The 17,500-nt window shown below is 46.5% G+C and overlaps 1 protein-coding gene and 1 long non-coding RNA gene across 32 annotated transcripts in view; one reads left to right on the top strand and one right to left on the bottom strand.

The window, feature by feature from the left end:
- LOC119579530 (microtubule-actin cross-linking factor 1-like) overlaps nucleotides 1-17,500 on the bottom strand; it is a 208,320-nt gene that overhangs the window by 184,754 nt on the left and 6,066 nt on the right. For 5 of the 29 annotated variants that reach the window (XM_037927406.1, XM_037927408.1, XM_037927411.1 and 2 more), the window contains exon 1: nucleotides 13,603-14,345. The exons of 1 other annotated variant lie outside the window; for it this stretch is intronic. In XM_037927406.1, the coding sequence (XP_037783334.1) occupies nucleotides 13,603-14,086 (484 nt within the window). In that variant the 5' untranslated portion in view covers nucleotides 14,087-14,345. Of the gene's footprint in view, nucleotides 1-13,602; nucleotides 14,385-17,500 lie in introns of those variants that run through there. 23 more of the 29 variants (XM_037927409.1, XM_037927415.1, XM_037927425.1 and 20 more) reach the window with 13 other exon arrangements.
- The window catches only part of LOC119579533, an 18,678-nt gene continuing 15,794 nt past the window's right edge, over nucleotides 14,617-17,500 (top strand). For 2 of the 3 annotated variants that reach the window (XR_005229301.1, XR_005229300.1), the window contains exons 1-2: nucleotides 14,617-14,875; nucleotides 17,329-17,456. This is a non-coding gene — a long non-coding RNA (uncharacterized LOC119579533). The remainder of the gene's footprint in view (nucleotides 14,876-17,328; nucleotides 17,457-17,500) is intronic. The other variant, XR_005229299.1, reaches the window with a different exon arrangement.

The following is a 17,500-nucleotide window of genomic DNA, read 5'->3' as shown; positions in this document are numbered from 1 at the left end:
TAAATGTATATACGTATATACAAATATATAAATATATATATATAAATATATATATATTATATATATAATATATATATATATATATTATAATATATATATATTATTATTATATATTAATAATAACATATACATAATATATATATACATATAATACATTATATATATATACATATATATATCATATATATATAATAATATATATATACTATATATATATATATATATATATATATATAAATATATATATATATATATATATATATATATATATAATATATATATATATATATATATATATTATATATAAATTATACACATGTGCTGCCTCCCACAAAAAGAGTTGCCAAAGGTATATCTATCGATTGATAACAGTATACCAGGTAATCATCCATCGTCCCACGTTGCCAAGTATGTACCTGCGCCCTACAATCAGCAATGTTTATTTTGCGTTTACGCCTCCAGAGGTTCGTGAATTCAACACTGAACTTCAAAAATCGCACTCGCATTGTAGATAAGTCAAGACCATAAACTACAAAAATATATGAGTATCTGATTTAAATTTCTTCCCTTATTGGTGAACTTTAAACATGTAAACTGCACCAAAAGTCACCCAATTGTTGTTACCTGGAAGTTTCACTTTCACTATGTGGGTTTTTCCCTGCGCCAGCGATTTGTTCTTACATCATAAATGAACCATTTAAAAAACAATTAAATCCATATATCACTAGAAAAAGAGACGAAGGGTAAAAAAAATAAGAACAGAATAAAAATGGTGAAAAAAAATAGTAGAAAAGTGAACGATGAAGTAGAGAAAACAACTGCAAGGTAAACGATAACAGCGAACCAGACGACCGCCACAGAGCCGCCGAAGACCCATCGAGGTGTTGAAAAACGGTCGCACACACTGGGGACGCCATCTGTCGCCACGTGACAAATTTACACAACACCTCCTTTCACTGTGCGATCATTGCCCTCTTCCCTGTAGACGTTGCGCCCCCACGTTGTCGATAAACGTCACGCGGTGGAGGCAAACGTTTCCATTCTCAACGTTAATCTTACGTGTGTTTGTAAATGGACTCAGGTTGGCTGAAGGGTGGAGAAGTCGATAACTTCATTTAAGTATTTATGTTTAAATAAGTATGTGCTTGTGTCTTTGCAAGTGAGTACGGAAATCCTTGCACGTACGCAAAGTTACCCATACAACATCCCAGACACTGATTCCAAAGATATACGCACAGATTTATGTAGACCTTATTATTTCCATTAAATGTCATAATAGGACGGAATTTTCTCTTATATTTATTATCATCATTTATTTTTTTACATTTACCGAAGAAACCATATCTTTCATGTTATAACACTGTACCCCACCCGTAAATATCACATATCCTCTAGACAGGGCTTGTTACCCTGACGACATTGACCCCCCCTCCTTCCCCTGCCCTCTCCCCCGAACACCAGCTCTTCAGCCGGTACTTCCCTCTTTCTCTCTCACGAGCCATAATATAACTTTATTTCATCAAATGACAAAAGTCCACGGAAATTTGTAAACCAAAGATTATGACACAGGTGAGAAGTGAGACAGAGGCAGCACACCTGACAGTTTGTTTACGGTTTTAGCGACCCGCTGTCGAGACGGACACGGCCTCGAGAGGGGGAGGGGCATTGAGGGGGAGGGGATAGTGGCGTTCGCTGCTACCTGAAGGCAAAAACTGTACTCGGAGGGGAATGCTTAATTACAATGCTTCGGCAGGTAATGAGTGCTACGGTGCATTTCTCTCTTTCTCCCTCTCTCTTTTTCTATAATTCTGCTTGAGTGTTTAATCCCATATATGTCGCTCTTTCTACCTTCTCACCACCTTTCCTCAATTCGCTGAACGGAATTAATCAAAATACTCGTGTGATGTGAAAGTCAAGCACTTATCTTTTTTTTAATGTTGACGTAAAGGATTGTTCTCGTGTTTCGAATTCACAAGAAACGCTTTGTTGAAAGTAAAGGCAAGGAAGGGCGTTTTAGTGGCATAAAGGCGAGCTTAATTGAAGAGGAAAAATGCCATAAAAGGAGCCAGGCGGGTGGCGGCCTAATGGGGGCTCAGCGAAGGAAGGAACAGAGGGAAAAGTTGAAGCATAGACACAGACCAAGGAGATCTGAAAGGATAGTGACGAAAAAAAAAGTTAGGAAACTAAACCGAATGCATATAAACACAAACCCCAAACCAAACTTTATCTGGGAAAAGACCAGGAGTTCGAAGACCTTAAGGTGAAGGTAAGATGTGGCTTGGTACAATAACGGGGTTTGGGGTGGCGATGCCGGGGTTGAGTCAGAAGGCATGGGACGTCCCTCGCCCAGGGCAAGGGCAGGGGCTGGGGATAAGGCAGACACCCGCGGCTTGACCTCACAGCCGGCCTCACCCTGACACCTCGTCTCCAAGTTTTCGATGTATTGGGAGTCATGTATTATGTTTTACTCCGGTATCTTCTATACCAGACCTTATACGTTCATAACCTTATAATTTCAATATCACACGAATCACACAACGAAAACCTTACGCGGTTGAAATGAATGAAAGTCAATCACACAGTACACACACCAAATAAAACCAACCAACAAAGACGTGATAGAAAGTCTGCACCCCGAAGTCCTGTCAACACAAATGACAAAGCGCCTTCAAGACAAGGATGCGGGGGGGGGGGGGGGGGGGGGGCGAAGTGGAGGCTGCGAGAGACACATCCGAGAGCGACGAAGTCTCAATGATGCGAGGATACTTAATAGTGTGTGTGTGTGAGTGTGTGTGTGTGTGTGTGTGTGTGTGTGTGTGTGTGTGTGTGTGTGTGTGTGTGTGTGTGTGAGTGTGAGTGTGAGTGAGTGTGTGTGTGTGTGTGTGTGTGTGTGTGTGTGTGTGTGTGTGTGTGTGTGTGTGTGTGTGTGTGTGTGTGTGTGAGTGAGTGAGTGAGTGAGTGAGTGAGGGAGAGAGAGAGAGAGAGAGAGAGAGAGAGAGAGAGAGAGAGAGAGAGAGAGAGAGAGAGAGAGAGAGAGAGAGAGATATAGGGGGGGGGGGCAGAAAGACAGAAAGAGAAAAAGCGAGCGGTGTGCACAAACGCTCGCAACCGTACGGTGTGCACTAAACACACAAAACAATACCACGGGCAACTGCATATTCATGACAGAAAACGACCAGCCTGACAACCTGAGACGACCACCGCCCCTCGTCCCTCGTCCCTCGTCGCCTCGGTCCTTGAAACCGCGTCGTAAAAAGGACCAGCGCCAGATCCCGTCTGCACTAACGACGCGGTAATGCACGGCCACCCGACCCTGAACAGGAGATTACCTGCTAATGCCCATCGAGATAAGCAAGACAGGGAAATGGAATAGCCTGCAGAGTACAATGAGGCTTCCACAGCGACGCCTTCACCGGAACGCAACAACAACAACAAAAAAACACACACAAGATGAAAATTAAAAACATAACAACTAAGTTTACCTTGCAATAAATCCTCGGCTTAGAGTCTCGGAGTGTAAACCTTGGTCGCAAAGTGAACGGGTTTTGTGCCGTGCCAATTTAGTGTAATTGCCTGGCGAGGTGCTGGCCACGCCGAGCGGCCTCCGTGCACGCAAGCACTGCCGCCAGCGAGGGTACTAGAGCGGCACAAGGTCACGAAAAGGCAACACAGGTCACACTGCTTGCAGAAGGGTCGTAACAGCATACACAATTATAAAGTAATAACAATAACTCTTATTGGTCTTGTGATTCTCCAGTTCCCGAACTACTCCATAATAAAACGACAAAATAAAAATACATCTTTAGTATAGGTACAATTTCTAATTTATAATTTCGGTTACAACATCCACTACTAATACATTGCAACCAAAGAGTGGCGACGTGCAACACCTCTCTTGGAAACATAAAAACATACATAACAACAAAAAAAAACATCCTGACAAAGCGCCAGAACACAACAACCGCGAGAAAGCTCCTACGGCCATGCACTCGACATAAAGGTCGTCACCACATTTCCAGAATCCCTCCAAGTGCAATCGAGAAGGCGAGAGGACCCCGCGTCGAGCGACTGAAATGCCGTTTCTCCCTTGCCCTGATCCGACTGACCCGCGTCGAGCTACACAGTCGACGGTCAACGAGACAGCGAGACCTGGGCAGCAGGAACGACTCGCTCAACCTGCTAGAGATCCAGTATCACGGTCGTCACGTCCCTGAAATGTCGCTGATAACGTCGACAGCGACGGTGGTATTTTCAAACATCGTCACCGTTGCAAGCCCCAGCTCAGATGAATCTCTGAGTGCTCAATGACCATCTTTTTCCCGATTAACTTTTTTGTTCAATACAGAAGGCTATCTTACAGTTAATAGCGCCCATGACTGTCAATTTTATAATTTCTGGAAATCATCACTTTGCAAGGTAATCTCCCATCAGTTTTCACATTTGAACATACTTTTCATAAGAAACGCCTGCAGAAAACGTGAACCTGTTTTTTTAATCGACGAAAAGAAAATTGAACGACCCCCTAAAAAAGGAAAGGGGGAAATCACGAAGCAAAATCAGCGCACGTAACGGCAAGAGAGGACAGACAGCTGGTGTTACGAGACACCGAGATGCGGGCGTCGGGTGGGGGGGGGGGGGGAAGAAGGAGAATGAGGAGGGGAAGAGGAGAGATAGAGGAGTGCGCCGGTGCCTTATACGGGCGTCAGCCGATGCCACCACACTCGCACACGCCCAACTCGATGGCCGCTGGACAAAAAGGCATGTAAGCCCCCATGATTCCTCATTCCCTGCCTGTTTGCCCAATACATGGCTGCACACGCCCTTCTCGGTAACGATGCCCGCACGCTCCACTTTGCACTTTCCTCTTTGCACTAAGTCACTAATGCAAATATTTCATTTATCTGTCAATCCAAAGCAACGGCGTATAATTACAGAGACAATAAAAAAAACAACAATACCCGGTAACAAGCAACACCTGACGATAAAAATCTAGTCAAGATATCAATCGTCACAGTTGTCCACTTCCGGCACGGCCCGCAGATAAGATGATATCTAAGACGCTGCCCCACACCGCCCCTGCCTCTTTCCGCCGTGCAAGAGGCAGCTGACCTCTGCAAGATGATTCATTTGGGCGTGGGTCATCCACCGTGGCGCTGTTGACCCACGCCCTTGACCCCGAGCCTCCTCCGGGTCTTCCTTGAGACTCATGATAAAACGCATGACTCACGCCCTTTGAACTCATAAAGCATAAACACGGCTAGACGCATCCTCGCGGCGGCCGAAAAATACAATTTTCCTCTGATCAAGAACAACAAGCAAACTATTACATGCAAACTCCCCTTGGCCCCTTAAAAGGAAAACAAAAAAAAATTCAAAATCTCTCGCGCTCTCTGTAAGCCCAAAATATATCTTCATCAAGAGTGCTTATCACGATATTAAGAAGAACCATCTGACTAATCACGCGATTTAAAGTCTCGCCGAAGACTGAGCACGCCGGCCAGAGGAGGAGGAGGAGGAGGAGGAGGAGGAGGAGGAGGAGGAGGAGGAGGAGGAGGAGGAGGAGGAGGAGGAGGAGGAGGAGGAGGAGGAGGAGGAGGAGGAGAAGAAGAAGAAGAAGAAGAAGAAGAAAAGAAGAAGAAGAAGAAGAAGAAGAAGAAGGGAGGAGGAAGAGGAGGATAGGAAGAAGGAACACGAGTGAATCATCTAGCTTAACGACGCCCTTACGCCCACGCGCCCACGAAAGGTTACCAGCTCGGGTTACCGACCTGAGGAACCTGGTCAGCAACAGGCGGCTCAGCAGACGTACGCCAGCAATCTCTCCTGCTGGATCTCTCTCTCCATGAAAGCGGAGACCCTTGGCCAAGGTCAGGGGCATCTCATGGCCGGGGTGTCCATCTTCATCACCCCGACGCTCGGGATCAATCTACTTGGACTATAACGTAAACTCGCCAATGCCGCTATCGGTCGCTTGAACAGTCTGCGGCGGACAGGCGTGCACCGGTCGAGGATTTGTTTACCTTTCGTCCAATCCCGCGTGAATGCGACACAACGAATGTGTCCGTCAATGAATGAGCTCAAACGTACAAACCCCCGACAGGCTTTCATCCTTCGCTCCTTCACTCCCACGCGAGCGCACACAAGGGCATGGCTTCTCCTACCCTGTCCTCCTTTGTTCGTCGTGACAGAACACGCCCTGGCCACCTTCTTCTCCCTTCCCTCGCTTCACCGTGTCCTTTCTCACCCACATCTCCAAAATAGGCCTATGTCTCTCCTTGTCACTACATCTGCATAGCCTAAAACCCTCAAATCTTTGTTTGATTCTTAGTTTTCTCATAAGTATACTCCCCTGAAACCGGATGTATATGCAGTATACATTAAACGTGTGTCTGCCCATAAGTATGTAATTATAAGTATATGTGTACATGTACAGGTAATATACACAGATATATATAAAAGGGCAGTAGAATTCTTACAGCACCCACTGACATCGTCTTTCGCCTACTATGGGTCAACATCAGTTCGTATCTCGTTCAGCTGTAACAGTAGCCCCTGCACGTGCCAGCCACTCGCCACGTTTTTGCTCCTTCGCCACCAGACGCCTCAATGGACGACTCTCACGTCCGCTCTCGTATATCAAAAATACATCTCGACCCGCTAAAGCATTAATAACAATCGGCTGCATTAACCACATCCGACTTAGCTGTGTCTGTTCTCTGAATGAGCTCCACTATTACACTCTTGTTCCTTGGTAAGAGAGAAACCCGGCGTGTTACTACCGAATACAAAAACACGAGCATAAGGATTGATGAGGAACGGCCTCATGAATGTAGAATTAGGAGGAACGCACCAGCAGCGTGTAGAACATGCGGAGGAGGCTGCAGGAGGCCTTCACCTCCCACCCTTCCCCTTCACTCTTCGTCGTACCCCTTGTCATCTCTGAGTGATGCCTGTCACCCTGCTCACCCACTTTCTTCGTTTACAGAAAAGGGACCACGGAGAGATGACGTAAAGAGCGCGAAAAGGACGACGGAAGGTCCACTAAGGACCACGAAATGACGATGGAAGGACCACGAGGCCTGCACTGGCTAAAATAGGCTTCCTCGTTTTGCATAAAGGCTGGCCGTTCGGGTCCTCGTCTCGGGCCATCAATCCCTTTCGATCTGCACGTGCATGATGTCACCCCGACCCCCACCTACCACCAGCAACGACATCTGGTACCTAAAAGTGGTTTTATAGTCTTTTTCTTCTTCTTTATACTTGACTGCTTGTTGGAGGAAGTTAAATACATCATGAGCCGGGGTCCCTTTCCCTTGACGCCACAATACCTCGTTTAGCTCCTTTCCAGGTCATTATCCCCCCCATCCATCATTATACTTTGGCTATCATGTCTCTACTAACCTGAATCTCGCATCAGAGAGGTACGTGCCATAGTATATCTTTCTCCCCGTATATCTTTCACCTTGCCCTGACTCATATAAAGTCATCGTATGCTCTTGAGGAGCCCCCTCCCCCTCCTCCCACCCCATCACATCTAGTGTTACTATAAATAACTATACTTGATGATGACGATCACTTCTATATTCAGCCCACTGTGAGGTTATAAGAACGGAGATCAAACATTATGCACAAACTGATTAAGATAATTAGCGAAAGTGATTGTAGAAGAAACACACTACCACTGTGAAGACAATGTAGCCTCGCTGAATGGAAGATAAAAACCAAAGAATCCCACTTTCACCCACCATCGTTTCATCCACACGGTACTGTCATCCAATCGGAGTGGAAATGGGAGCCCCGCCGTTCGGAGACTGTGTTTACGTCTCTAAAGCTTCTCGTACGTCTCTCGCGGGAGCCGAGACGTCGCAACGGACATTCTTCCGCCGCCACTTTCGGATTCCGCGAGTTATTTCCCCGAATTCCCGAGCCAAACAAGCCGGATCAAATTCCTCGGAAATCGGTCAGTCGGCGCCCGATCGCGGACGCCCCCAAACACACGACGCGAAGTCTACCCGAGCGTGACCGCCGCGGTCCCTCCGCCATTCGACTTCAATTACTCTCGGCGTGTGAAACACCGTAATTAATTGACCGGAGTTAAAAAAGGGAGTCGGATCACTGAAGTCCTTATAACGGTGAGTTTTTTAGCCAACGAGCACGGCAATGGCGCAACGTTAATGGCCTCGAGTGAAAGTGCACGCGAGGGGAAGGGAGGGGAGAATGCACGCGAGAGCCAGGTCACGCTGCCGACACGCACGATCCCCCACTGGCAAAGGGCACGCCGCTCTCGGTGGGCTCAGGCCTCAGTTTTCGTTTGTTATTTGAACTTCGATTTGTGGAAGCAGACAGCACAGAAATCCGCCATTTTCTTAACGAACTCTGGACTGACATGCGGTATATTACGTTAATCCATACTAAAACCTACGCCAGATGGTGTGACTGGGTATGACCCCCCCCCTATCTCCTACCCCATCATTCTACCCACCCTTCACCAGAGCTCACAGAGGCACGTCAAGCATCCAGGTTCCGGTGAACGTAAACACTGGCTGCAAAAGGCCAGCTGCCACTCAGCTACTGGACATGCATCCCACTCTTTAGCATCCCATCTCAATCTGCCTGTTTGTATGTCTTTCTCGACACTGAAGATAAATGAATGACTGAAAGAACGAACAGGTCGATCAGTAAGTTAGGGAAACCAATAAGAAACGGCATAAACTCTTACAACACTGGATAAAAACTTGTAATAAATTAAAACCCATCACAACCTCCTCCTCGTAAAACCCCAGCAGACCATTAAAGAAAGACCCACAAAGACCCGGGCATCTCCAGCGATCGGGGAAGACTCTCAGGCGCACAAAACATCCTTAGAAGCGGCTCTTGAGGACAGCTTCCTTCTGGGACAAGGAGGAGCCACTACATACACAAGAGCCACAGGTCGTCGGCTCTAATGGCTTTACGGCGGGCGTTTTATACGATAAGGGAAACTAACCCTTAAGTACTAGGGTGATAAAGGGCGCGTTGGCACGACAGCGATGCGAGGGTCTTCCGAGCACATACGGACGGAATTATCTCTGGCAGCGCAATCTTATCAGGGAAGTAATATGTATAATCTGGCATCTAGGCGTGTGATCCTAGTCACGCAGTCTAGTGAATGCGTATGTAAAATTACTTATCAATATATACTATACATACTCTTTCACGCAATGACAAGTATTTTCGTCTTTAGTGCGATGTTCATTTCCGACTCATATGATAGAGATTAACTGAATTACATGCTTTTTAAACTGTAGTCTCTCATAATTTTTCAACGTACCCTGATCAACTCTGCATAGTGTTAATCAGCACATTAAGATTATCTTCAACACTGGAGGAAACTGGTCCTTCAAAACACACTTCAACCGAAAAAAAATATGACAATACTGCTAAATAAAACTCCGGAAAGTCAAAGATGACACATGTTATCACTCACAATCAGATGATGTAAGAATTATCTTTAAAAAACTTTTCCTATCTCGCCTTTCCGCTGCCATGCAATAGCGAGGTGGCAAAACGCGATATCACAGATCAGTGAAAACCATCAACAATAATTAACGTTTTCCATATGGCTTGCACCACCGCATGATTTTTCTTCCTTTCTCCATTCCTTCCTCCCTCTTTCTCATCCTGATGTCTCCCGCCTTCCTCCTTTCCCTCCACCCTTCTCCCTCTTCCACCCTCCCCCCACTTCGCACAATCGTTTATAAGCATCAACGTTAATCTAGATCCCGCGATAGTCTCGTCTGCTGGTGCATGAGATCACCCCCTGACCGCATGGCCGATCCTATTAACCTCCGAGGGGGCATTTACACCGGCCAGTCCTCCGGGGCACATTATCATGGCCTTCCCAATGTGCCCACAAAGTCAATTAACTTGTTTTTAATGGGGGATGCCCTCTATAATCATCAAGACTGTCGTGCATACCCTCCCAAAGCTATGCATACACGTTAACAGGACAACAGGGAAGGCTACTTGGAAAATTATATAAATATATACATACGTATACATGTATACAAGAAAATGACGTCATATCGTCGCTCCTCAAAATAAAATGACATCATTCGCCACAGATATCACTTCAATGAGGAAGAAATACGATCTCCCTAGATAATGAATCGACAGCTATCTCTCGTTCCCTCCTCTTTCCTCCACGCAAACAAAATCAATAAGTGACGAAACCCCAAGACCCGATCCAACATCGTAAGATCCGCTCCCATCTCGACCCCGAGGCACACACCTTATGACCCCTGAAATTAATCACTATCTGTCCCTTACCCGTTTTTCTTTTAACACCATGGAAAAATCTGATAGTACTGTATATCAATTATGGAAGACCTCTACTGATTCATTTTTTATATTTTCATATATCTTTTAACGTGTAAAAGGCAAATTTTGTGTTTGGGCGAACGAGCGACTTCAGACACAAACTAGACAGATGAATGGCAGGATACAGCTATGATGTCAACACGTGAGCCAACTCTTTTAATAAATCAGAACCGTTTGTCTTCTGCTAAACGTCTTGACATCGCGACCATCTTCATATATTGTGAGGCCAACTTTCTAATTCAAACAATACATGGCACGTTTTCATGATCAACTAAAGTGCATAAAAAATGACTGAAAGTAGCATTAAAAGAGCGAGAGATCCCCCAAAAAGAGGAGGAGGGCCCGGTGGCATCATGGGACGGTGCCAGACATTGGTGCCAACCCCATGATGAAGCTTATAGCGACACCCTGGCACCCCCCAAAACCCTTTCCTTGGTTTCTTTGTACCACATTCGCTTTCCTATATAAACAATAACATCAACCACTTTATTATATTTACAAATATATATTCCATGCTACGGTGCCTGCTTCAGCAAATGTCAACACGACGTAACAAGCGCGTTTCTTCCCACGCTCTTTCGCCATGCCTTGTTAACAATGTAAATGACTGCAGCTTTTATATGAGTAGTAATTGTGACTACAAAGTCAAGCTCGTTAATCATTACGGTTCAAGTGCTCGCAAGGATCACGGACCCAAGATGAGAGAAAACACTATTTAGCCTTGTCATAATGAAGCAAATTACGGAGAAAAATATGTATAAAACACTTACATGCGTTCGTAATTTTACCGAAAGAAAAGACTGGGGATGCTTTACGACAAGACAGTCAGTGGGAGTGCCGTAGTGCCAGGCAGGGTAAGGGCAGGGGTAAGGAGAAGAGGTTAGGGTAGGGGGTAGCACAGCAGGGGGAGGAGCATGAGGAGGAGGAGAGGGGGAATGGAGGGTAGGGCACAACGGCACTCCCAGACGCTGCCGAGGGTGATATCACGGCCAGAAATCCCTCCACCTGGTAACGTGGCTCTCTCCCCTCCTCCTCTCCCGCTCTATCTTCTTCACTCGCTAATCTGTCGATCTTACTACTGCACTTCTACCCTATTTTTCCATTCCTCAACTTCCATTCTATCATAATTTTGCAAGCGCATTCTACCTCAAAGAACTGCGAAGCTGCATCACCTACAACTAAACCATCGCATAGTACCACTGCCCCAAACTACTTGGCAACCAGACTACCTGGGACTACCTCACGCCACTACGGAACCTCACCGCTTCACTTCAACTGCCTCACGTTACCTCTCTCCTCACACTAAATTTAAAACCCGTAAAACAAGGTAAACACTATAAAGCGGTGCAGACGCAATCCAAACGCTAAGGAGAGTTTTCATGAATGAACGAACCCTTTGCGTTTGTATCTTACAGTGTGAGACGGGGAGGAAAAAAAAATCAAGTAAAAAATATATATATATAGTAAAGGCTGAGTTTTGGCATGACGACGTTTTCCTGTGAGCTCTCCCCCCCTCGTCCTCCTATTCCCCTCTTTATGCCCCACAGGACAAGGAGAGAGAGGCTTAAGGTACAAGGCGAGAGGAAATAAAAGCACAGTGAAAGAGAGATTAATGTTCTGGCGTTTGGGGAACGTTGAGAGAGGGAAGGGGAGAGAGAGGGGAGAGAGAGAGAGAGAGAGAGAGAGAGAGAGAGAGAGAGAGAGAGAGAGAGAGAGAGAGAGAGAGAGAGAGAGAGAGAGAGAGAGAGAGAGAGAGAGAGAGAGAGAGATAGAAAGAGAGAGAGAGGAGAGAGAGAGAGAGAGAGAGAGAGAGAGAGAGAGAGAGAGAATGGGAAAAAAAGGTGAAAGGCGTTTCGAAAGGAAGGCCCAGGAATCGGAGCACATAGAATTAGAAACTGGAGAAAGGGAGAGACCGAGGGGAAGAAAAAAATAACGCAATAGCAACGAAAAGAAAAGGGGAAAGGGGGTAGAAAGGGAACGGAAACAGAGCATGCAAAATACGAAGTCTCGTGTAACGGAAACGGACCCGCGGGTGCTCCACTACCCTTCTGACAAACCCCTCCTTCGCGTTTCGGACCCCCCCTCCCCCCCTACCGACTTACGGACCCCTCCTCCCCCCCTACCGACTCTTCCCGACACCACCGCAGACGGTCCGAAACGTTACAGCGACATCACCTACTCGCTTTCCCTTTGTTTCATTTCTCGTATCCCCTAAGAGAGCATCCCGATCATAAACAGCCCTTCCACGATTCCAAAACTAAGGCGCAAACCTGCCTGCTCATAAACACAAACCCAATGAATGAAACTGGGAAGCAGTTTATTTTTCACACGGAACAAATGACTCTCACTCCGCCCTCCAACAGTCGCTGCTGCTGACCCCCACCCCCCACCTGCCCTTCCCTTGCCCCTCCCCCCAGCGATTTCCCACCCCCCCTCGCCGTGTCCACACAAACTATTTCCCTTCCGCTCGCTCCGACCTCGCTATGCTCACTTATTCGTCCTTTCGGTGGTATTTCTATTCTTATTTTAGGGGGAAAATAATCCGTGGAATATGAGGAAAATGATATTACTGCTTTTAAGCCGAGGGAAGGCGTTTTTTTTCCTCCTAGGGATTATAGGAAAAGAGGAGTTGAGCCGGAGTGACGGCGCTGAGCGCATGTTACAAAGCAGGGCGTAAAAGGGCGGGCTGAGGAATGTAGCATTTGACAGCCTGTTTGCCTGACTCCGCTTGCCGCCGGCGCCTTAATGCAAATCGTTTATCTGCGACCAGCTTTTTGCCCGATTCTCGTCATTTCTCGCGGCTAGCGAACTGACCGACTCGAAGAAAAAAATAGTTTTGCCCTGAGGAGTCAACATTCCTCATCCTCGGTCCCTCGCTCGAGCAGCCAACCTGGTACTGCCGCCCCGGCTTTCCCGGATCTCTCGTGCTTGCCTCGGTTTAGCGGTCAGCAACACGGTAGATGTGTTGTGAGCTCGCGGCCGAAGCCAAAGCCATGACTCATAATTGCTTCCTTTCACAAGTTTCGCCCGGCCCGCACATGCCGCTCGCACAAAGACGCACTTCGCACCTGCAGGCATGAGCATTCATCCCGCTAACCCTCGCCTTAAAGGGTATTGTGTATGTTTTAAACATGATCAGTAGAGCAAAGATTTGAATCGCCCTGGAGATCCCATAAAGCACTGAGCCCTAAGATGAGAGAGAAGCACAAGCAAAGATATGATAAGGCTCTCTAGCGCTCGACTTACAGTTCTTTCTGCTGAAGTCCTCGTCGAAGGGAATGCCAAGGGCGCGCCGAATCCTCTGTGCGTCGGCCTCGTCGTCCTCAATGGTCCCCGAAGCTATGCTGAGGGGGGCGTGGTTATACTTGTAGGCTTCCTTCCTCCTGCTGACTGACTGCACGGAAGCTGCGAGGCTGATCTTGCGCGAGGGCCTCGCATCAGGCAGCGCAGACAGCCTCGGCGACTCGTAGGAGGAGTGTCGTCGTATCTTCTCCTTCGGGGGGTTCAGGCCGTCCCCGAGGGTCGCTTCGGCGGCCGGGGATGCGCTTGCCCCGCCGTGGTCCTCGCTCGTGGCCGGAGGCTTCGCGGAATCCTCCAGTTCTTCCACAATGAAGAGGCTGTGTGTCGCGGCCCCCTTATCGTTTCCTCCGCCGGCGGGGTCGCTACACACATCGGCCAGACTCTCTACGAGAGCTGGGGGGTCGAACTTACGATTATCTACGTCCTCCATGTCAGCGGTTCGGTTCACAAGCTAGATACGAATACAAAGTAGATATTTGGTAACTGAATCACCATAACCACCACCACCATAAACCCAGCGCGCAACTCAGGGCGATGTTATATGAATAAAGTCGGTACTGAGGAGCTGGCCTCGGCTGAACCACTACCGGACTGGGCTGAACCACTACTGCACGCAACTACTGTGATGCTGCCTCCATCGTGGCTGCAGTGGGACTGGTCGAGGATTGTTAACTCAGGATATGACATCAACTTTTCATGCCACCGCAGTTACCTAATCATCACATCTCACGGCGCCACCTAAATGGTTTCCTTTAACCTTTTTACCATACTATTACACTCAATTGCGTGATTCTAATTCAGTCACCAATAAAATTTCGCATTCCTGCCACATGACACTATCATCTTCCAATACAGAACATTAATATGATCCAAAATATATATATAAATAAACACCGTCAACGCGAGTTATCACTCACTTAAGCCTTAAGATAATAAAATCGAGAGCGATGACTAAATCAAATTCCCATCTCAGTACAGTCTTGGCACTCGGGGAGGGCACAACCCCCGCACCTCCCCCTCCCGCCCCCCTCCTCTTCCTCTCGCTCGGCTTCGGAGGGGTATGAGGGGAAATAGGGAAAAAAAAGACTAACTAACACGGCCGGATAAATCACAATCACGTGACGGAGGACCTCTCGACGCGCGACGCAAGAAACTCGCCGCCATGTGCACCTCGCTGCTCTCGCCGTCGCTCCCGCCCGCTCCACGACCGACAACAAAGGTGAGCCGTGGTTGCGGTATGAGTCAGGAGGAGACATTCTCACCCTGGCGCGGCAGACGCTGGCAGGGGAGGGAAAACGAGGTACAGGGGGGAAGGGACTAAATGCAGCTAAAAAAGAAAAAAAAGAGAGGCGACATGCGTGGCTTTCGCTGAGGACGCCTCGTCAGCCACTGCGAGAACTGAACTTGGGACTTCTCTCGAACACCAATGCTGTCAGCGTAACCTTCATCTACGAGCTTTACCTTTAACCCACTCTATTCAATTGCAGATGATTATCCGATTAAAGGATTGTGACTTTGGTTGTTGCGCGTTGTATTGCATGCACAACAAGAGCATAAATCTTTGGCGTTGTTACAACTAGAATGATAAACTAAACATTTTAGAAGCCACTGAGTATACAAACTGGTATCCTTGATATATCGGGTGGTTTCCTGTGCATTATAATGAACTGATAATTAAATGTAAATATATATACATATATATTACACGCAATGAAGTGTACAAAGATATTCATGATATACTGCGTTATTTCCTGCGCACTATTAGAGAATAGAGATAAATATTCATGAGCACATACTTTCGTATATAGTATATAGTATGTATATATATATATATAAATATATATATATATATATATATATATATATATATAAATAGATAGATATATAGATAGATATATAGATAGATATATAGATAGATATAGATAGATAGATAGATAGATAGATAGATAGATAGATAGATAGATAGATAGATAGATAGATAGATAGATAGATAGACAGACAGACAGACAGACAGACAGACAGACAGACAGATAGATATAGATATAGACTGGTAGACAGAGATATAGTTATATAAATAGTCATATATATATATATATATATATATATATATATATATATATATATATATATATATATATATATATATAAATACACAGATACATACATAGATGGAGAGGGAGACTATAAATATTTTCGAAATGTGTTAAGTGGTTTCCTGTGCATTATACATTCCTTTGAGAAGAGTCGATTGTACAACCACCGTTCATTGTTAACCTTTCCATGCCTTGATTCATCATGTTTCATCACACCTGGGAAACACAGACTGACCACATTCCTCCTCCTGCTCCTTTCCTTAAACTGCCGGGGGTCCTCCCCATTAAATATGATCTACAGCTTTCTTTGTGCAGAATGGGAAATGTATAAAATGATGAAATAAGAATGATCTAATCGCGAAAATGGCTACACGAAATTAGCCTTGACAAGCGGAACAGCTAGCAATAAAAACGTTCCCCTGAAACGTTTGTGAGCAGCCCAGGCACCACCCTCGGCTCACCTGCAGAGACCTTCCTGCAAACAATGCTGCAACGACGGTAATAAAACCCACTAAAGTGTGACAAAAAGGCCGTATTGCAACACTGCGCATTTGCTACGGCAGCAACCATGGTAAAAAAGGAGACGCCCAACTTAGGATGTTTGTATTTATGATATTTTTTCCTACCTCATTCTTTCTTTCTCTCTTTCTCTTTTTTTCTCTCTCTTCCTCTCTCGCGCCCACTCTCTCCCTCTCTCTTCCTCCCTCCCTCCCTCCTTTCCCTTCCCTTCCCTTTTTCACAAGTTACATCTAAATCACTTCCCAAATCGCTAGTGCCACTCGTCATCGAGACTATAATCTCGGTCTGAACGTTATGAAGCCTCCTCCTCTACCCAGAAATAAACCTCCTCCGACTCACACTGCACTTATCTCTCCCTTCACGTCTTCCTTACTATTAACGAGACCATACATACCTAGACTTCTTCCTTTTTTTGCCTCGATAATCCCGATCCGGCCATTCCACTTCCACATCCGTTCTCAGACAACTTATTCCCTTCCGCCTATACCCCGAATTTGCACCAATTTCCTCCTCACCTGCTTGATTACTCCCCCCCCCCCCCCCGTCTTCACCTTTCCTTCTCTTTCTGCGCTTTGAATCCACCGCGATAAACTGCGGATAGAATGTCACTCAAAAAACTCTATTTGCATCCAAGTGACACCCTTTCGTCCTCCCTGAAAGCCTATCTTCTAACCCTCAGCCGCAGCTCTAACCAAAACCTCTACTCCTATCACTGGCAGCTTCACCCACCTCCTCCTCGGCCTAAAACAAGCTCCCTCACCCACACCCAGCCCGCAGGTGATGAGGAGCAGGAGCAGGAGCACCCCGCCCACAGTCTAAACACTTTCCGTCACACACACTTTGCTCCGTGCCTCTTCCTGTCTGAATCGCATGCACGCACGTATGCACACACGCACTTATGTATGCACACACGCTCCGCTGGCTGCCGTCCATGATTTCCCCATCCACACACACAAACACATTACATTAATCTAATACTGTAAGCGTTTTTTGAAGCCATAAAACTCACCAATACCTCCGTGTCTTTTCCAAAAACCTTACAACCCCCTTTTACTAACAGAACGTACACAATACGAGGACGCGCGCGCGTGTGTCCTATAAGGAGGTAACAGGAATAGGAAATGAAGCCCGTGGCCGCTTCCCCCCCCCCCCCCCCACTCCTCGCCCGGAAGGATCTTCGCCACACAGGTATGTAGTCTGCCCGGCCAAGAGGAACTGCTCCCTACAACCAC

Source organism: Penaeus monodon, chromosome 12 (assembly GCF_015228065.2).
Source record: "Penaeus monodon isolate SGIC_2016 chromosome 12, NSTDA_Pmon_1, whole genome shotgun sequence".
NCBI classification, from domain to species: domain Eukaryota; kingdom Metazoa; phylum Arthropoda; class Malacostraca; order Decapoda; family Penaeidae; genus Penaeus; species Penaeus monodon.
Note: the sequence above shows the minus strand (reverse complement) of the source record. Positions and strands in the feature narration are given on the sequence as shown.